At 37.8% G+C, this 22,683-nt stretch overlaps 1 protein-coding gene across 2 annotated transcripts in view; it reads left to right on the plus strand.

Annotated features, from left to right (window-relative positions):
- Nucleotides 1-22,683, plus strand: part of ARNT2 (aryl hydrocarbon receptor nuclear translocator 2) — a 52,304-nt gene that overhangs the window by 12,161 nt on the left and 17,460 nt on the right. For both annotated transcript variants that reach the window (XM_072402725.1, XM_072402726.1), the window contains exons 5-7: nt 7,761-7,863; nt 11,338-11,403; nt 11,649-11,734. In XM_072402725.1, coding sequence (XP_072258826.1) covers nt 7,761-7,863; nt 11,338-11,403; nt 11,649-11,734 — 255 coding nt within the window. The remainder of the gene's footprint in view (nt 1-7,760; nt 7,864-11,337; nt 11,404-11,648; nt 11,735-22,683) is intronic.

Here is a 22,683-nt window from a genome sequence, read left to right on the forward strand (position 1 = left end):
ACTAATAACATTTCACAGTTAAAGCTTTTCTCCACTACATATTTCACCATGGACTATCTCACAAATAATTCTTAATTTTTTGGATGTGGCTGAACAGCTGTTGCTTCATATCTGATAAAGCTGTCAGTGTAGCACATGCTGAACAAGTTCTCCCTTTCAGTGCAAGGTAGATAAATGAAAGGAAGAAACAGATTAAAGATTACTTAGGTAGATAATATTTTATAAATAAGACACATTTTTAACTTTACTGCACAGAAATACACAAAAGTCCATCACAGTGGGCAATGCAACTTTTAGTATAATTGAAAAAAACTAATATTAAATAGGCCACAACCTATTATAAGTGTAGAAATATGCATTTTTAATAAACCAATCACTGATTACCTTAAACTATTTAAACCAAAATATGGACTCAACTCAAGCTCCCAACAACTTTTATCATTATGAAAGTAAAAAAAAAATACTGCCTTCTGGGTGATTTTAAGAAGCACCTGTAATTAGGTTTAGGGAAAGGAAACTAATTGTCTATAAAGCAATCAATTTCACCAGCAACAGATGCAAAACAGTATTCTTTTTAAAATAGCAAGCAAGAACAAGTTGCATGCTGACATGTTTTGCAATAGGCACAATACCAAAAATGAGGAAAACTAACAAAAGAAAAAGTCCCTGGACCCAGACCATTTAGTGTCCTATGTAGATTTCATGAATCCACTTCTTTCCCAGAGACAGCAGGCTTCCTTGAAGACCTCTTCCCAGCAACATCCTTTTGCTCTGAAAAAAAGGAGTGGCAGGAAATGTCCCAGTAAGCGGCACCATTAAAATATTTTTAATTTGCTCTGCAGTTCATATGGCAAGGGGCCATCATGTCGTTTAGCACTGCTATGGACCTTCCATGGTGGCAACTGCCCCACACTTTAGTTATGATGTACCAAGTGGCCAGTGTTTGAGACTATCCCCTAAACACTGAATCAATATCCGTGTTACAGTTGCCAAGAGCTGCGGTTTCCCATTTTAATGTTTACAAATGGAATTTTAAAAAGTGTCACAGCTTGGCAGTTCAGGTATATTGGAAGGCTATAAGGAGGTGGAGACTAATAATTTTTCCCAGAGGGGTCTGAAGCAGGGCCCAGTCTTGTAAAGTGGAGATCCCATCTAAAAGTAAAAAAGTAAAAAAAATAAAAAGTATTAGGGCTGATATATCAAAGGCAATAAAATTCTAGTACGTCTGTTCTTAAAACCATTTTCTCTAGAGAGGTTCTTCAAGACTTTATGTCAAACACACCTCTAGTGAAACAAGACCCTGGCCACAGCAGCAGGAATGTACTTCCTCTGTGGGTTTCAGCCTTTTAAGAACATGTTAAACATTTGTTTGTGGCTACGGATCAGCTTTTGTAACTGTGACTTTCACGAATCCAAGCGCAAATTGCTCTGGGCTTAAAAATATTTTGATGTTTTACCATTATTATGCACATCCAGCACTTCTTTAAATTACCTGTCTAAAGCATTTCAAGGATCAAGATCTCAAAGCTGAACTCCAAGCACACAGCTAAGCACACAGATAAAATAAATATATTTGAAATGTTGAACCTTCCAAGAATCCATATTTCTGTCCATTTACTCTGGAGATTTACACAGCTCTGCCACATAGCGCAGATCTGTCTGACAGATCAGGAGATTTGATTTTTCTCTGCTGGAGTTAAGCAATATTTAAAGATCTTTTCCAGCCAGTGACTGGATGGTGAAAGGGGAGCCGTAGACTGATGGGCTCATCTCTCTGACTCTGCTCTCCCCTATCAGCATCTTCCTTGGGATCATACACATACAAGCCTTTATTAGCTAGTGACTTCTATTTTACCCAAATGTTATTATTTATTTGGATGATAAAAGAACACATGTCTAATTATCTTGCAAATGAAAGGTTACCATAAAAATGTTTTTCTCCTAATTTTGGTCATTTTAGCTTGGTTGTGTAATAACAGGACTATGAAGTTGTTAGCAGACAGGCCAAAAAACAGAAACAATTGTTTGAGTGTTTTGGAGAAAGACTATCACTGTCATATGGGGTGTACTAGGAATTATATTGTTTGCATGAATTAAGTAATTTGCGGGTCTTTTCCCATTGAATGATTACAATTTAATATTATTATTAAACAGGATTTATATACCGCCAACATATTACGCAGCGCAAATGACAGAGAAAAAAAGATAGTGACACAGGAGGAGGAAAGGACCCTGTCCTAAAGAGCTAACAATCTAGGAGATTTTATATTTAGTACCTACAAATGCCTGTCGGCTATCCAGCGCATGGGGCATGAATTTGTTCACTAGGTTGCCATTCGTCCTCAATGCACCTTACCAACCCACTGCCTCATAACCCATAGAAGTGCAGCATGCAGAATTTTTTGTGCTGTGTGTTACGTTGGGCAGCAAACCAATGTAAGTAGCAACATTATGTTGCCATATTGGTAACAGGCCTCAACTCCTTACATGAGTTTGTTCTCCCTAATTTAGAGAGATGTGTAATTTTTTAATGATCACAAAGATGTATTAATTTCCATTCTTTGTTATATCAAGTGTTCACCTTCCATGAACAAGACCAAACATCTGTGGGAATCGTCATGGCGTACATATGTATATAAGAGCATTAACCTGTGCGTAGAGCCATGCCCGGTGCACTACTACAGCTTCCACGCAGCAGGTCACCGAAAGTCCCGCAGTGCTCGGCAGGCTCCTGGCAACAGAGAGTTCCTGACAGTTCACAATGGTCTAGGTTTAAGGTTTCACCATTTCTTCCTGCAGTTTGTTATGGCAGATGTTTTGCTGAATCCAGAACTGCTTCTCTTCAGAGTACAATGTTTATTCACCCTGCCTTGTTTTGCTTCTCTATTTAGTGGTACTTGAAAATGTTTAAAGTTCAGCAACTTTTCCTTAGCTTTGTTTTATTTGACTTGTAATATTTCCGAGTGTTGGAGCATAGAAAAAGAAAATCCCCAAAAAGTTTATTTTTCTTCTTTAACTTGCTGCAGAAAAATTCCACATGTTCATGAAAGGGCTGGGCAAAATTCCTTATCATTTGGATGCTCTCTCGGTGCTCCTCTTAGTTTTTATGGTGTTTCTTGGTAGTCACTCCATCCTCATATCCGAATCACCTTATGTAATCCATATCACATCTGTTCTTTACTTAGACACCCATAAATATGCCATACATTCTCTTATGCACCCACATATTATTGCTAAGCCCAGTACCCACAATAGTCACAAAGAAACATTACAATAAATCCTTTAGCCTATTCCTCTGATAATGTTTTATTACTGTTTCATGTTTTCTGTAATATCATTGTTATTATTATTAACAATGATTTACTTAGCACCATGAGCTTCTGTGGGCCTATACAGTAGACAGTGCTGAGTACAAACATTGAGGAAAATACTCATCGCCTTATAAATTGTACATAGAGGTGGAATATATAACAGTATATACCATTTGTACAAATAATGAGGTATTTGGTAGAGCACAACAGCATCTCACTTAGAATATCATGCAAAGAATAAAGAAAGACATGCATGCATCTGTAATTGAAACACTACAAGAGAGAGCTCTGTCCTTTCAAGCTTAAAATCTAAGGTGAGATCCATAGTGGATCCATATCTAGGAGGGAGTGCTGTTCTGTTCTAACAGAGGGGAGGTAGGATGCCAAGCAGAAAACACTCCACTGCTTCGCCCCATCAAAGAAAAACAGTGATTGTCCCGGATCACTAAAAAGCATTGGACAACAGATATACAGATGATTCTCATCTGAAAAATCACAAATGCAAGTAGTTTTGAGCAACATGGTTAGTAGCTATTCTAATGAGATACACAAGCCAAAAGAAGAAAAATGATGGGGGAGTTTTGCTTGGCAAAGCTGTATTAAGTTTATAGAATAGATCAAAATATATTGGTATGTAAAAAGTGTAAAAAATCTTCATTCAATATAATGTATTAGAACACTGCACTATATACTTGCAGAGATAATCAAAGATAAAGTCTAAAAATTTTAGACATCACATGACTTTCATAATATGCAGTTCCATTACATAACATTGCTTGTACAGACAAAAGAAGTATGTAATTATCCTAAAGTGGGAGAGGGGGTCTAATTTTTGAGGAGTTTTCAAAGCCAACCCATAGGTAAATGAACAAATTAGTAGGACGAAACAGAATACCCAGAGGAAACACAGGGAGAACCTGCAAACTCCATGCAGATAGTGTCCTGGCCAAGATTTGAACATGGGACCTAGTATTGCAAATGGCTAGAGTGCTAACCACTGAGCCACCTTAATATCTCAGACAATCTCAAAACTTTCTAATGTGTTTAAACATCAGCATTTATTTAGCAAATCCTATTTTTCCTTCTTACTTTCACAGTTCAGACACATTAATCCTTTCCCTGTGCTCTCATCTCCTGGAATAATGACATGTGTCTTGGCACAGTCAAGAAACATGTTTTTAGTGGTGAAAGTCATCCTCTAAAAAACCCACTAAGTTTTTGGCCTGTAATCAAACACCCTCACAGCCCCAGTGGCCGCTCATTTCCTTGTTGTTTTCCTGTGCCCTCATCTGCCTTTTTCATTTTTTTAAAAAGTTTTGGATCAAATTAAGGTTCCTTTTTTTTTTTTTTACTTAAGTAACCTCACAGTTTCAGTTATTTGGAATGTTTTTTTTTTATCTTCATCTTGGGGACTCGTAAAAGAGAAAGCATTGCTAATCACAGCTGTTGACCTACATTTTTATTTCTGTCTTAATGCTGTCAGAGTCATCATGTTAACAAGAAGTGTGTTATGATTTACCGTAAATAAAATTGAAGAGCAGCCGTGTGCCCAGTGATGAACTCTGGAGAGTGGCTGATCTCCGAGTCGCGCACATGATCTTGGGCCGCAATGCCAGTTGTATTTGTAATGCTTCGAATTCCGTCTACGTAATTCCAATGTGTTAATCTTGTTTATTCACTGCAAAAATGAACCAAATGCTTCTTATATAGTTGGAAAAAAAACCACAATTATTTATGTGTATATAGGTGAGGTGTCTAGATTTGGTTTATTTTATTATTAACTGACATTACACAGCGCTTCACAAAGTCCATAGTCATGTGACTAGCTGTCCCTCAAAGGGGCTCACAATCCAATGTCCCTACCATAGTCATATGTCATTACCACAGTCTAAGGCCAATTTTGGGGGGAAGCCAATTACCCTAACTGCATGTTTTTGTATTGTTGGAGGAAACCGTAATACCCGGGGGAAACCCACTCAAACACTGGGAGCTTTTTTATCCAAAATCTTTTGCTGTCTGGATGAATCATTACACAGTCAAGTATCACAGTGGTCCGCTCACTTCTGCCCCATTCATTCTTTATTAGGCTGTATGGGTGAGATGCTACATGTAATGTCTTACCTGAGGAAGCTGTTCAGTGGTGTCAGATAAATGGTAACCACACCACAGTCTTACCGCCATTCTGAACATAGGTCTTTTCTACTAATCTATGGAGCAAGTCTTCTTTTGTTGCATAGGGGAATGAGGGCTGTGTGGGGTCCAGACCACATACTTCACAGCATTTTGTAGACAGACTGGTTATTTTAGGTTAAACAAACTGGTTGCTCATTCAGTGCTATTTAAATATAAGACCATTCCATCAAATTTAAATCAGAAGTTGCCATTTATTATTATTTTTGTCATTGAACCACAGAATGAATAAGGCAGAGGCAGGGATATCCTTACACCGTAGGTATAGCTATGGGGCTATAGGTGCAGTAGTGCCTAGGTACAGGAGGTCAACTACTTTTATCATGGGATTTTCATGGTTAAGGTCATTTTAAGGAGGTCAAGATACTGCTTAGGTACAATTACCAATTCTAAGTGTTCCCTATAAAATAGCAAATCTTCAAAATACCAAAATGCTTCAATATACTGTTATGGATATTATACTCTTAGGCTACATACACACATTATGATTGTCGTTCGATAATGAGAATCTGGTGTGTGTACAGGGTTGGTCCTTCATGGATCTGTCCTGGTGGATCCACAAACGATCGTAATACAAATAAAGTGGAGAGAGCACAGCAGGGTGCCACTCTGTCATTCTTCCCTCTCTCCTCTCCGTAGAGCAGAACTACGCTGTATGTACAGTGCTCGTTCAGTCTTTAGTTGTTGGAAAGGATTATGAAAGATCCTTTCCAATGACAATCATTGAACGTGTGTACGTAGCCTTGGATAGGTACTTGGCATCTGTTGGTATCTTTTATTAGCTGGTAGGCTCTCCTGGTGAAATCTACCTTTGAAGGCTTGGATTTCTACATCACCAAGCTAGGAATTCAACTTTCTTAAAGAAGATACATCTCTTTCCAAAGCACATGGTAGATTGGGTCTGATAATATATATATCTCCTGTGCGTGTATGTATCTATTTTGCCTGCTTTACAATATATCAATGTAAAAGATGATCAAGGGATAAAAAAGAAACATAAAGACATGGCAGATGTTAAATTTTTACGGTCCATGCCTGTATGCAGCCTATCTTCTTTGGAGACAAATGATACACTTATCATTATATTAGCAGACAAGTCCCTAGATATATAGGTTTACAATAAATGTCCTCTGAACTCCGATCATCTGTCACAGCTAGTTGTATTATGCCAGACATGTGTTCTTCTAACCAGCACTGCACAAAACAGGAAAAGCCTGGCTGGGCTCACCCAAGCCATATGTCACACAGTATTCTGGTTTCATAACCGCAGTCTAATTATTTAACAAATCATGTAGCAGAAATCTCATACTTTATTCTGCTACTGAACGTCCAAATGAAATCAGATGTCAGTGTACACAATCAGCCAGGAAGATTAGAAGAAAAAAAATCAAAATCTAAGATGTCTGTCTATTTTTGTATGATAAATCCCAATAAAACCTTTCGTATAAGGTCAAGGTGCATCTAAACAGAAGAGATCGTTGTGGAAGCAGTGGTCTCATTGCTGAGGCCTGATCCTATTGAGTCAGACATTTATTCCCACTGATTTGTGACTTTACCCCATCCCCAATCCTCTCTCCCTGGCCAATCACAGAACACTTAGCGTTCTCCATATACAAAAGACATTTTAAGAAAGGCCAAGAATCCACCACAACCTGTGCTGTGAGGACTGTATTCTATTAAATTTTTTTGAAATGGCAGAGATTGGGACATTATCTGTTACTGTACGAGAGGTTATTTTTAAAACATTTTGACCCGATTTTACTATTCCCTTAAATCTTTTCATTTATGTATATCTCTACTAATAGTATGCATAGTGGTAGGAGCAACCATTAGTTTCCTACCATCATTGCATGCTGACATTTGCATTACATTCCAGCATCAGATAAAAAGGAAAGGGTGGGCTTGGGCATTGGTATGTTCCTAACCACCTTCAGCAAGGGTGTAGGCTGTTAGAAATGTGATTTATGTAACATGACAGAAAGAAAATTTCATCACCTCTGTTTATGTGCTGGCCTATACAGTTTAAAGTGGGCACTACAGCTATAAAATCACCATTAAACTGAACTATTTCAAGTGTGCAGGCTGATTGTTAGAAAATGCTGCAAGCTTTATAGACGTCATATGTCTAGGAAATTCTCATTCTATCTGCAGTAACAGAAATATGAGAATCCTTTAAAAGTCAGCGTGATGAAATTGCTAATTTAATAAAGTAGAAGGAAAATGAATCATTCCATTTTGTTGTTTTTTTTCTGCACTTAGGACGGATTTTGGACTTAAAAACTGGTACAGTGAAGAAAGAAGGTCAACAGTCTTCTATGAGAATGTGTATGGGATCCCGGCGATCATTCATTTGTAGGCTGAGGTAATGAAAAAGTCTCCTTATGTACGTGCAGCTTGAAATTCTTTTACCTAAGAACGGCTCTCTAGTGAAATTACAATTCATATACAATTTCTTGTGCTGCAACGTTTGTGACATTGCCCTGAGGGACTTTGTGGCAAGGGGAGGGTCTTGTCATTACTAGGATAAATCTCCTTTTGTGCTCAGAAATATAAAAATCATGAAACAAGTGTTCAACAAACATGTACTTGTAAATTGATAATAAATATTGCATCAACCTTAGACTAGCTATGTGATATTTAAAGGAACATTTTCCTTTATTTTGTGTATGTATTTTATACATGAAAAAAGGGGTGACCTTTACTATCTAGCCAATAAGTAATAAAGCAAAATCTAAATGGGAACTTTTATCTTGGTTTCCATTGTAAAGGGGATGATCCAACAGAACCCAATACTTTTAAGGAAAACAATTTCAGGGAGTTCTGTTAAGGTTCATGTTTACCCAAGTCATAGTATACATAGTTGTAGTCAGTCACAATCAGCTGTTCGGTAATAATGGTAATGGTAAATAATTTGCTGTGCAATTAAATCAAAAAGTAAATATCCATATGACTACTACTGGTTCGTTTCAGGGAGGCTCTCATGCAAGTTCATAGTGACTGAGCACCCGCTTGTCGAGGCCATTCTCGGCATCTATCTATGTTCATTCAAGTCCCCTGTCACTCAGGCATGGTGATGGTGGGGTGTAAATCACAGGTCTATAAGTCAGGATCTGTCATTCTTCCAGTGACTTTTTTGGCACCAACCATTTCACCTTTCAGACAGATAGTGCCCTGAACTCCACAAACACAATTCTATATGGAAGAGGATGTTGAAAAACTCTAAAGCAAACAAAGTCAAAAACATTTTTTTTGCCATAGGGGGCTAATAGTTTCATGGCAGATACTTTCAGAGCAGCAATGTCCTGCGTTTACCATCTGACATGAGCACCACCAGTTGAGTACATGGACTTGCCCAGGCACATACTGGGGACTTCTCAATAGAGAGGTTTTACATGTAGGTGTTTTAAGCAGCATTCAAAGAAAAAGATCTGAGGAGACCTTGTTATTCTGCTCAACTCACAGTCACAAAGTCAGAGCTAACATCTGCACCCCTTACCTACCTGCTCTCCTGGGAATACTTGATGGCAGGCATTACCTGGTCTTGTCCTCTCCGTATGCACTAATCCCAGGGCACAAAATACAGAATATTTCCAGAATCACTAGGCAGGCCTACTCTTTATTCTCTAAATGTAAGTCTTTTTGGGGCCTCTATTCATTCCTATACTAGTTCTTGTACAGGGTTTAACATCTTGTATTTGTAAGTCATATTGCCATGAGTTAAAGTTTATTCCCTGGCAACAATGACAGTCTGGCAAATGGCCAAATAGTCTCAATGGGACTTTCATCCACTAAGGGCAATAATGACAGCACTAAACCCCAATAATCCCATGCAGCCTGAATTTCATTGTTACCTATTTATACCCCACTCATAGGCACAGGAAAGGGGAAAGGGGTTCTGTTATTGTTTATATATACAACAGCAGAGGTTTTGTTAACTCTTTACTTTTTACAAAAATTCTCAAGACATGTAATTAGACAGGAAGAAACCAAACTGTGTCTACTAAATTAGTTGTTTCTCCATTGCAAGAAAGGAGGGTAAATTGACTGGTTCTATTTAATGAATATTTTATCCTAACTGTTCCTTAGTTTAACCTTTTCATTGCAAATGAAAGATTTAGAGCTTTAGCAGCCAAGAACTTGTTTAGGCTTAGACATAAAGGGCCTGATTTTTTAAACTCTCCAAAGCTGGAGAGAATACACTTTCATCAGTGAAGCTGGGTGATCCAGCAAACCTGGAATGGATTTCTTCAATGTCATTTGCTATTTGTTAGCAAATGCTTTGAATCCTGGACCAGATCCATCCCAGGTTTGTTGGATCACCCAGCTTCACTGGTGAAAGCGTATTCTCTCCAGCCTTGGAGAGCTTTATTAAATCGGGGCCCATAAGTAGGCTCAGAGTCTTTAAAAAGAAGTGGTTAGGCCTTCTGATAACTTCTGCTGGTTGTTGAAATGACGGCCCCCCCAAAGTGGCTCTTCTATCTCCATGGAGCCCCCAGGAAGCCCAGCACCACCAGCGAACCTGGAAACACTTACACCTACAAGCACGTACAGGCTCACACAGGTTTCATTATGTGATCTGGTAAGGCAAAATGCAGGGGAAACATTAGGGGTCTAATACACCACTAATGTCGCCATTAAAAAAGATCTCTTATCTGCAAATACTATCACATAGTATTACTGTGGACACACATACTGTATGTGTAGTAAATAAAGCCAATTGAGCAGCTCACATTTAACTGCACACTGCGGATTTAGTGGAATAAATCTACCATCATTTATGGTTAACTCTGCTCTGATTAGCTGTGGAGGTTAGGCATAAATATGTAAAATGGTAAAATCCATACATTTCACAGGGAGTATCATAGCTTTTAGTGTATTTGCTCACTTACAGTCAGAATGATTCCCCCTCTCCTTTGTGTAGAAATATAGCAATTTATTTTATTACACAGGAAGAATGATGTCTTAGTGTTGAGCTAAAGGGCCTTGTATGACTTTGAGCTGGAAGTAATGATAGAGGGCTTCTAGGGGCAGCAAAGCATGCTCTTGTTTCATTGCTATGAAAAGGCAGGCCCTCTGGAAATTCAAACATTGCTCATGCTAATTAATAATTTTGGCATTTATTTAAAAAAAATCCTACTGGCTTTAGCATGAAACATTAGCACTGAATAACAGACATATATGAGGATTTTTTGTTGATCCCTTACCAGTAACTTATAGACTCAGTCGTGTTCATCTATTAAAAAGTATATGTAAATATTCATGAGTTGACATTGTTTCTGTGTTGTGACTTGTAGTATTGTACTAATGCTGGATTTAAACCATGTTCTGCAGGGCAGTTATTCCAGATTGCACTCATGTGGTTCTCTGCATTGAAACCAGTAGTGAATTGCCCAAAGCCCAGAGAATCATTAAAATGAATAATATCTCTGCATAAACCCCTTTTTTGCAGCTACTAGTCCAGTTTTTTAGTCCAGCTCAGTGCTGCATCTCAGGTCGGTCTGCCGCTGTACCGCTTCCAAAGACATAAATGGGAACACTATCCAACTTCATTAACAAGCAGTTGAACAGCGGTTGAAAGTGTTTTACATAGTAACATGGTTAGTCAGGTTAAAAAAGAAGACATACGTCCAATAAGTTCAACCACTAGAAAAAAAAAACACATTGCAGATAAAATGCTATAGATATAGTTGATCCAGACTGAATAGAGGCTGCCATTGCAAATTTTTCTTTTGAGAATGCTTTTTTCCTGGTTATCATCCTTAAATCCCTGATTAGTAATAATCAAATTATAGAGATAATGAATTTAATACTTAATTGTTAATGTCTTTTCTTCTAGATGTGGAAATGCACCACTGGATCATGTACCACTTAACAGAATCACCACAATGAGGAAGAGGTACAGGTAAGTTATACCTGGTAATGGAAGCACAGTGGTAAGCACTGATGATTTATATTGCTAGGGCCTTGTACATAAAATTAGATATGATAAAATCTTCTAAGCGGGACTCATGTTATTTTATTCATCATTGTAAATTCATGATACAGAACCTTTCTTCGCATTTCTATCACTTCTTATTTAAGCTTTCTCCATGTTGTTTGTAAATACGTTTGTCAATGTTTTAGTACATATCACTTTGTTCATTTTAGGAATGGCCTGGGACCAGTGAAGGAAGGTGAAGCACAGTATTCTGTGGTCCACTGTACTGGATATATAAAGGCTTGGCCCCCTGCAGGTAAGAACACATAGAGAGAAACTCTGACATGATGTCTAGTTTCCTGAAAAACTAGAAGGTTAAAATGATGATTAATAAACATAGTAACAAATGTATAGTGCAGTGTAGGTAGTGTGGGTTAAAATCCAGAATTGATCGCAGATAAACGTAAGCTTTACTTTATGGCTGTGAATTGGAAGCAAAGGTGCATTCCAACTTACCCTCTCCCCTTTCCCATCTAATTCTTTTAGTTACTCCGTTTTCTCTTAAGAATCTCTAAATATTGCAGATAAATTATGGGATTGTAATTGTTAAACACAGAAAAGCAAAGAATGGAACTGTTATACAGATCCTATTGTTCTGTATTTTGGTATACTATTCTAATGGTTAGTTTAAAAAAGTGCTATATGCTCTGTTATCTTTACACCATAACATGTTACTGCTAACCATATAATGTATGTTGTCTTTTATATTTCTAATAAAAACATTAATAATCCAAAAAAATTACATAGCAATAAATAATGTGCTATAATATATAGGGGGCCTATTTATAAAAAGTATTTATGTACAATGCCATTTTTTCATTTTACCCCATTCACAAATTGTCAGTTAACTTAATAGATCAGTTTTTATCCTGATTGCCACTAAATATTACCACTTTTTCATTTACTTGTCTTGTTCAGTGGCGATGAGCCTGATAACCACTTTATAGATTGCCAGAAAGTGTTCACCTTTTTAAATGTGAAAATACCATAGGGCATAAAATTAAACACCCTGTTCACCAATCTTGCAGCTGTAGCCACTTTAAAGCTGGATAGCTGTTATTTAATTCAAATGAATGGGGTTCCTGATCGCTTCTTTAGATCAGTGTTTTTTAACTAGAGTTCTTCCAGAAGTCGCTAGGGGTTCCTTGAGCAATGAGCAGTTTGTGCCTCTCTTGTCAAATTAAGTGACACAAATAATCTTTTTGGCTGTATCTGTAAGGGTGACATTCTTCCCACTAGCCAGCAATGTAAGAGGCATTCTTCCTACTGATCACCACACTAATATACTGTGAGCTGTGGATTTAGTAATTATAGCAAGTGACTTTAAAGTTATTTCAAGGTGTTTCCCCATGCTTAAAAGGTCCAGACATTGCTTTAGAGGTATCACAGTACCTCTGTTTTCCAATTTTAGCATCCTTATCACCAAGGAACACAATCCATTTCCGATTTATGTCATGAATTGTCAGATTTCCAAAAAAAGTTTTTTTGTTCTTCATTTTTTTAAATTGGTGCCTTACACTTCCCACCATACCCATTTATTTTTTTTCCTGATCCTTTACAGAACTGGTATTGGGTATATTAGTTCCCAATATCCCAACATCCCTAAGGCAACCCACAATGTACAACTTAAATTTAATATATTCTGGCAATGTGTGAAACTACCAAAGTATTAAAATCTGTCTAAATTTTGCATTTATACTGATCAACTAAAGTCAAATCAAATTTTCTTTTTGATTTTTTTTCAATATCTTATGTCGCCTGACTACAGATTTTGTGATCTTTGCTGGCCACATAAATATCCTCTCTGTTGTCTGAAGTACATGCTTTATATCCTTCTGTATAGGCTCCCCCCAATTTTCCACATGTGTAAATATTACAGCGTCATCCAAGAGCATATAAATAAGTGTGTCTAAAAGGAGTGGGGAATAATAACTATAACTTGAAATGGAGATCATTCCTGCTATGGACCTTTTTTTACATGACAAAATTTTAATAAATATGGCCAAATATTGATGTTAAAAACTGCAATTTAACAGAAATTTGATCAACTAAGCTTTTAATTTACAAAAACAACAAGAGGGTGCAGGTTACCTGATATCATATGCATGGATCACTGTCAGAAGTTCAAATCCTCTGTATGGGGGCATTAGTATTTAGTAGAGCAGTAAAGATGGTATTCTTGGGTCATTAACATTAACTGGAGAAAATACAAAACGACTGGCAGGATATTTCTGGAAAGTGTGATGTGCTGGGCATTAGAATTTCCAATATTAGTAACGAAAGGTTAAGGTTTTTTATTGGGGGTGTTGGTGCATTCCGCAGTTCAGAATGGTCTGTTCCCAACAGAAATGTGATTTTTGTCTAAAAAAATGATCCAGCAGCTCCTATTCCTGCAGGAGAGTGAAATATGCTGAACATGTCTACCAGATGCTGTCACATCAGCACATCAGCTTTCTAGCATAAATTAAACATAGGAAGTCTCAGACTGGAACGTTGTTCCCAATGCACCCTCAGGGGCCTATGGCACATTTTGAAGAATGCACTTTTAATGTATTTTTTTATGGCTTTGTATACACACTTGGTGTTTAAGTTTTGTATGTAAACAAAGAAGTGACCTTGCTGTTCATTTTCAGTACATCAAAGAACTCCATGCTCCATTATTCACCCACAAGTAATCTAAATAGTCCGCTATCCCAGGCATACATTAGGCCTAATTAATTAAAGCTCTCCAAGGCTGGAGAGGATACACTTTCATCAGTGAAGTAATGCAATGCAGTGAGTAAGATTCACTCTTTAGTTTTCCCTGTGACTATTTGGACAAATAGCCTGTAATGATTGCATATCTTGTCTTCAGTTTTAAAATATTCTGATAAATTACAAAATAAATCTTTTTTTTTCATTATTGATGCTCATTTAGGAGATTTAGGTAAAGGTTCCATTGTAATATTTTGATTTTCCTAAACACTGATTTGTCATATCTGTAAAGAAATTCCTTAAATGACATTCCCTGTTCTCCTAAACTGTGTGATTCCCTGAGAAGCAGTTATGCAAACCTACACCGCAAAGTGTTGAACTGACAATTTTTGGTTTAGTCTGTCCTTGTAGGGATAACAAAATGTTTGTAAGCCTTATTATTAAACTCATCCAATTTGCTGCTTTTTGTTCGCGTATTATACAATTAAATGCAAAGTATACTATGTATATATATTATTATATTATAATATATTTTATATTATTAATATAATATTATTATTATTATTAATATTAATAATAAACAGGATTTATATAGTGCCAACATATTACATATCATTGTACATTAAATAGGGGTTGCAAATGACAGAAGAAGATGGTTAAGCAAGTTTGAAAAAATTGGTTTTGAGTGCTCTTTTAAATGAGCAGAAAGTAGGAGCAAGCCGAATACGACCATTCCAGAGAGATGGGGTAGCTCTAGAAAAGTCTTGGAGCCGTGTGTGTGATGAGGGTATGAGTGAGGAAGTCATTAGGAGGTCATTGGAGGAGCGAAGAGAGCGGCTTGGGGAGTATTTTTTACCAGGTCAGAAAGGTAAGTTGAACAAGAACTGTGTAGGGATTTGAAGGCAAAGCACAGGAGCTTGAATCTGATTCTAAGGTGAAATGGAAGTCAATGAAGAGAACTACAAAAAGATGCAGCAGAAGAGGAGCAGGATGGAAGTGGGAAGGATGGATGAGTCTGGCTGCAGCATTCATATTAGATTGCGGAGGAGAGAGTCAGGTTAGTGGAATACCGAGAGCAGGAGGTTACAGTAGTTCAGATGAAAGATTATATATATATATATATATATATATATATATATATATATATATCAGCCCTGAGGCAATTATTGGACAAGAATCATCTGAGGTATGTACGTAGCCTTAATCATTACTTTTTTGATCAACACCTCACCCATTGGAAAGAATACTCTGCTTATACGTGATTGACACATAGGTATTCTAAAAGGGATTACTGGTGTGATCTGGCATGTATTTAGACTTTGTCCAAAAGTTTTGTATGCCAATGGAAAATACAACATTAACATCTTGATAGTATAGATGTGTACAAAATATAAAACTTGTCCAACCTGTAATTAATAAAAGGAATAGTCCATATGTGATACAAGAGCTGTTTAGTTTTGATGACATGCACATTTATATCACACCAGTGAATCTGTACTTTGTTTTTTTGGTTGTAAATGACCCTGTTATACAGATGAATGAGCACTGGTTATTTTTAGCAAATTGAAACCCATAAACAGACTTTTTTTTTCTTTTTGCAAGTGATTTTAAATTAGTATCACCCCTTAGTAACCTGTGTAAATTCCTGAACTATGGCGTATGATGTTTTGTCCCGTGGGAATAGAGATTTTGCTCAGAAATTCTATATATAGAATTGTTTAGCCTGCAGCCAGCAGCCCCTTCTCTAATGTATGGCAGGTGGGAATTCGGCTTTCCAGCACACGCAAAGGTTCACTTATTCCACATTGTTTGTGTGTTCAGATCGGAACAAACCCACTGATGTGAGGTCATCCTGAGTAAGGCTCCCTGGCCGAGCTGGCTCAGCATTATTATAAAGTCAGGCGAAAGTCATATAATGGAAAAATCGAACTTAAAATGTCTCAGTTTCAATTATGCTTTAAATTTCTTCCTCATTTATTTTAAGTACTCATAGTATAGTCAGTTTACGCCACTGGCTGTGATATTCTTGAATGTATTTATTACAACGTTTTGCTGTGCTTGGCCCATGCCTACCGGTATTATCATATAGTACATCCACTGTCATTAAAATAATATATTGCCTCCTTGGTCACCCTTCAGATACTTGACACTCATATATTGTATTATGTGCATTTTTTACAGTTTTTTTAATTGTTGTTATAAATCTAAAACATAACAAATTGTCTAAGATAAAAAATAACCCATGAAGGATGTGATATTTCAATGTAACAAAGTATACAAGTACAAGTACACTCCATGCCTGAATTCAACAGTTAGTATTTTCTATTGCCAGCTAGATTACTTCAAGCCATTTTTGTAAGTTGGTTGGATCTCCACAACTTCTCCACTCTCAGAGGCAGCACTAGGAAGCTCTACAACAAGTCACTGCCAATAAAGAGCTTCAGTAACTTGGACATGGCAAAGTGCTGCCTGCTGTTTGTTATGTATAGATTATATAGTGTGCATCCTAACCAACAAATGAGCAATAATGGCTTCTGCTAATAATAAAAAAATAATGCCACTTCAGTGATCTCCCCAGACCCTTTTAGCCGGACGCACAACCCAGCACTTTTTAGTAACCACCTGGCTGTCTTTGGGTGGTTACTGAAAAGTTGGATTACAATACAGGGGCCACCACCCGCCTACAGCTTCTTCCCTCCCAGCTTGAAAAAAAATGTCCTAACTGTGGATAGGAGATATGTGTTAAGCACTGATGGAGCTTTGCTAAACGTATGACCTCAGTGTCCCCTTTTTTAAGATACCTTGTACCCTTATCCGCCTTGCCTTTTCCTGGGTAGTACACTAGGTATTTCAACCCCGCAGTCCCCTTTTCATTTTAATGGCACATGGTAATTGGGGCCTTTTTTCAACATTTTGTAAAATCTGTTGCTGGCCAGGGTACTTAAAGGCTTTTAGTAGGTAAAAAATTGACAGTTACCATTGATCTGCTAAGCCGGTTGGGACCCTGCAACCAATTTCAACTTCTCCACCCACAGTAAGACGCTCTACATCTTACGCCATAGTCCACAAAGGGGCTTTCAATAACGTTTCCTCTTAACACTCCAAAGTATTCTTGCATAGTACAGAATGCTGCTTGTTGTTTGCTGTGTGATAATGTCATCACATGGTGTGAACCCTAACCAACAAAAAATTTTCTTTAACAGTGGTCTTTATTGGTTTTAACAGTCATTATGAGAACAGATTAAAATTTATATAACAATAGGTAGAGAGGGCGATTACCAAACATAGGAGATCAAGGGGTAAACAGTAGGTGACGGGTCGACCTGGATGTCACCCCGGAGAGCCCAATGGTGAAAACCACAACAATCCATGTGGAGGAGCGTCCGTCAGGATTAGGAAGCAGGCCTTTGTAAAAAGAGTGCATTATTCCTGATTGTACATTGATCAAACTTGGGACCAAAGCTAGGGTGTGGCAACATTGGGGCCAATCCAATGATGTGAATACAACAGTGACAAAGGGAACAAACAAATATGAGAGGGATGAAAAAGACATGACAACAGTCTCTCCTTTTTATGATGTCTTGTACAGCTTGCCTTTTCCATATTCCATATTCCAACCACAAAGGCCCTGTTCCATTAATCTACAGGTTTGCATTAGATATAATTACACACATCTATATATAATACATTATGTTTCCAAAAAGAAGGGTGACAGCTCTTTAGGTTACTACTTTCTGTAGCCTCAAATTAGGGTCCCTATTGTCAATAAACGGATACAGATTGCAGACTGTTCTGTGAGGGAATTGATTATTTCATCTGTATTTGGCATGTACGAACATCAAAGAATAGGTAATCGGAGATTGGGTAATCACATCTGATAATAATAATATATTTAAATTGCATAAAACACATTCTTAGGATCCCTCTTCTTCAAGGATTTGAGGATTGGAATGCAGCAGAGTCACTGAGCACCTGAGCTCATTGCTTACCATTTAATGACTGTGGCATTGTGTGATTAAAACAAATCCATCCCATAGTATTCATACTTTAGTACTTCTACACACAAACCTACAGATTAAGATTTTTAATAAAGACTTTCATCTCGTTGGGCTTCCTTCTGTAGGGGTAGCTTAAACATAAGGAATATAGAAACATTAACACCTTAAATACAGTGCCATCACAACAATCATAAAAAAAGATCATTATATCAGGACACCTTTAGATTTCGATTTATTTGCCAGCTGTATGTTGGTTATCCAGACTGAATTCTCACTGCCTTTGTTCATGTTAAAAGAAGGATGTGTGCCAATATTAGCCTTCAAGATAGGCCAAGATGAAATCTCCAAGATAAAGAAGTTCTTGACTGTGAGGGAAAATTCTAAATATTTTTAGCTCATTTGCAGAATGCTTCATTAGAAACCAGATCTTTTTCATAAGCAAACCTGGCATATGGACAACATATGCTAATGCTCCAGTTGTGTCCTGTTTTTTTGGACTGTAAACTGTTGGTAAAATGATAAATCTTTCCTGCCAAGGCTTTTCAGAAAAAGCTTTCATTAGAAACCAGATCTTTCTCAGAACCGACCGGTTAACAGTCCCACTGAATGTAGCCCTTTTAGATTTTCCAACAGCTCTTCTTGTACTTCCAACAGCTCTTCTTCGCTTCTACAGCTAATACACAAAACTGATGCTATTTTAATTTGTATTTAAAATGAAGCTTTAAGCAAGCTACAAAATATGCATCTAAAATACATGGTGGCTCAGAGGTTAGCACTTTGCAGCACTAGATCTCGGGTTCAAATTCCGGCCAGGACATTATCTGCATGGAGTTTGCTGGTTCTCCCCATGTTTGCGTGGGTTTCCTCCCACATTCCAGAAACATGCAGTTAGGTTAATTGGCTTCCCCTCAAAAAGTGCCCAGGCATGGGCAAACTACGGTCCCCAGGCCATATACGGCTCGTTAGGCTTTTATCCGGCCCTTACACTCTCTCTACTTCAACGGCTCCGCTGAAGTAGATCCACAATCCGCGGCTCTGGCCAGTGCCCCCCTGAGCGGGGTCAGGAGAAGAACCGGCCAGAGCCGCGGACCATGTCCCCTGTACAAATCCCGGGCTTGGGGAAGTGGGCGGAACAACCCGCCCACTCTCCCATCACCGGCTCCGATCTGCGATGGGAGAGTGGGCGGGGTTATGTCATCATGACGTCACGTTCAGTGACACCCGTCCTGGCGCTCAGCAGATCAGCAGTTTCTGAAACACCCAAACCAGTAAGTCTAGCAGCAACAACCAAGCCATATTTAGAGTCACCTAAATTACCATTCTTCTATTCTGATGCTCAGGGTTTACTTGCCAACTTCTCTTTCTTGAATTTGGTCACTATTGCTTGTCATTTCACCCTAAACATGTATTCCGATGTTGTATTGAATTTTTGCCTGTCTTCTTGTATCACCATGAGGTTTTAGTGTCAAAACCTTCCCTGTCAAAGTTCCTGGTTCTGCTTCCCATACTATGAAGTGTTCAATTCTCCTTTAGCATTATTAATATTCTAAAATTCATTTAAAATCTCAGCAGTAGGAATAGGACACCTCATGGCAGCAGCTGTTTGAGCTGGGAATTTTCAGAGATCTTACATCTGGGATCACTAATAAATAATAAAATAGGCCACCAGGTGGTTTATATAGCCAAGATCTGTCCAAAAACAAAATACTAAATTTATTTGAACTAAATACAGGATAAAATGCATGGTTTATTTTTATAGTATAGATCTGCGATTGGAGAGTGTGCGGGGTTATGTCATCATGACGTCACATTCAGTGACACCAGTCTCAGCACTCCATTCATCTGATCCTGGCCTGGCCCTCTGCCAATTTTTTGAACCCATTGTGGCCCCTGAGTCAAAAAGTTTGCCCACCCCTGCCTTAAAATGTGGTAATGACATATGACTATGGTAGGGACATTAGATTGTGAGCCCCTTTGAGGGACAGCTAGTGACAAGATTATGGACTTTGTACGGCGCTGCTTAATATGTCAGCGTTATATAAATACTGTGTAAAAATTAATTAATGTCAGTTTGTCCAGCCATACTGTTAGTCTTTTAGATCACTCTACTACTTTCTAGGTTGGCTTTACTGCCTCATGGGCCAGCTTACTGGAAAGAGGTGTTGATGCTAGTTAACTGTCGATTGATTTATAAGACAACCGTATTGCTATACCATAAAGATAAATTGTCTATATTGACACTACATGTGTCACATGCCTGTGTATTATTATTATTACTACGGTACACAGTACTTATATAGTACCAACATATTACGCAGTGCTTTACAAAGTCCATAAACATGTCACTAACTGTCGCTCAAAGGGGCTCACAATTTAATGTCCCTTCCATAGTCATATGTCACTAACACAGTCCAAAGTCAGTTTTGGAGAGAAGCCAATTACCCTGTAAGTACCCAGAGGAAACCCACAAAAACACAGGGAGAACCTGCAAACTCCATGCAGATAGTGTCCTGGTCAAGATTTTAACCTGGGACCCAGCCACTATGCTGCTCATAAAAAACTGTGTAAGTCTATGGGAAATGTTTGTAAATCACAAAACTTTCAAATATTTTGTATGCAGTACTTATTCAATATATGTATGTTTAAATGTATGTTGCTTAGCATGAGGTAAGGCACTTGGTAAAGCTGTAACTATCAGAATTTAGATAACCTCTAACTCCCTCAGCCTTCCACTCATCCTCAGGTGCCAATTTTTATTGGAGAGCTCTGAGCTGTCTGCTCTCCTTTATATTCTGCTAGTGTATATCATACCAGTTACACTGCTTTTACAGTTTTTTTTTAATCCATTATTAAAATGCAATAAAATGCAGAAGCAGAGCAGAGTATTGTCAGTGATGCCCAGCAGTGGAAAGGGAACACAGCACCATTATAAATACGTCTCCAAGGGCTCCATTTAAAAAGCAGGGAATCATTTGGCAAACATTTTGGGGAACATTTTGGCAAACATTCCCAGAATCAATTTCTGACAGTTAAATAAGTGGACCTGGAGGATTATCAAGAAGCAATGTTTGAGGGAATCTCTAATTATAAATAGAACTTAAAGAGGAACTAAACCCACAAGTGCCTAAAACAAAAAAAAATCCACTTACCTTCAATCCCGCAGGGCAGTCCGATCCTCCTGGATTCTTCTTATGTCACCCGACCCAGGCATGAAATCAAGTGACGTAGGTTGGGGAAACAAATTTTTCCCACGAAAAGGCTTCTTCTGCGCATACCCGAGATGCTCAGGCATGCCCGGAAGGAACATGCAAGAGCCTCCAGGGATGCCTGACGTAGGTATCCCAGATGGCTTTGAGCTCCCATTCATTCCTGACCGCCTAGGCGATTGAGAATTAGGGGGTGGTTTTTTAAAAAAAGGGTGTTGCATTAAAAAAAAAAAACAATAATTTTTACCTAACATAAAAGGGTTGTCTACCCTTTTATTTAAAGTGAAATCTCTAAATTTAGGTACACTTTAAGTAATGTTAATAAATAATGAGTACTCACATGCATATAATCCTTATATTTAAAAAAGAATGGCTCTCTTTAAAGCTAAGTTACATCCATCGATATTTGCTTTGGTCTACCTTTTTGTGAGTGAACAAGGGTCAAAGCTCCTGTTACCTTGTGAGATTGCTCCTCATTTTATTAATATTATTATTATTACTAATAATAAACAGGATTTATATAGCCCCAACATATTACATTAAATAGGCATTTCTGCCTGTTTGTCAGTTGCAAGAACAGAAGCCAAATGGGATACAGTCAGGAAGACAATTCCTCCAGTTACATCAAGAAAAGTTCTCCTCTCTTCCTATTCAAGTTGCTATATAAAACAGGAGATGGGAGAAATTTATTACCCCCCCCCCATCACAAAAAAAAAATATATATATCTATCTATATATTTATATATTTATATAGCGCCAATATTTTAGGTAGCACTGTACATTAAATAAGGAATTCATTTATGGGAGCTTTTTTCAGCCTTTTTATGCATAGTACCAAGTTTACTAAGGGTGCAATTGCCTGCAGTAATTATATCTACCTAATAGGAAATGCCAATTTACTCAGGTACATGTCAGGGACAAAGAATATTTGTGAAAGTGCAGATATTAAAGGGCCACAGTAATGACATGCACCAGATGGCAATGAACCTAATTTATAAATGGAGCTGTATATATATAAAGCGTTACAAAAGAATTACCAGTTGATATATTGGGTCTGATTTATTAAAGCTCTCCAAGGCTGGAGAGGATATACTTCATCAGTGAAGCTGGGTGATCCAGCAAACCTTGAATGGATTTCTTAAAAGTATTTTTCAATTTGTTAGCAAATGTTTTGAAACCTAGACTAGATCCATTCCAGGTTTTCTGGATCCCCATAGGTTTGCCCCCAGCCTTGGAGAGCTTTAATAAATCAGGCCCATAGTGTTTATCAGTATTTCTTTGATTGGCATGCTTTTTCTCTGCAGCCT

This window comes from Pyxicephalus adspersus, chromosome 2, assembly GCF_032062135.1.
Source record: "Pyxicephalus adspersus chromosome 2, UCB_Pads_2.0, whole genome shotgun sequence".
Classification (NCBI taxonomy): Eukaryota; Metazoa; Chordata; class Amphibia; order Anura; family Pyxicephalidae; genus Pyxicephalus; species Pyxicephalus adspersus.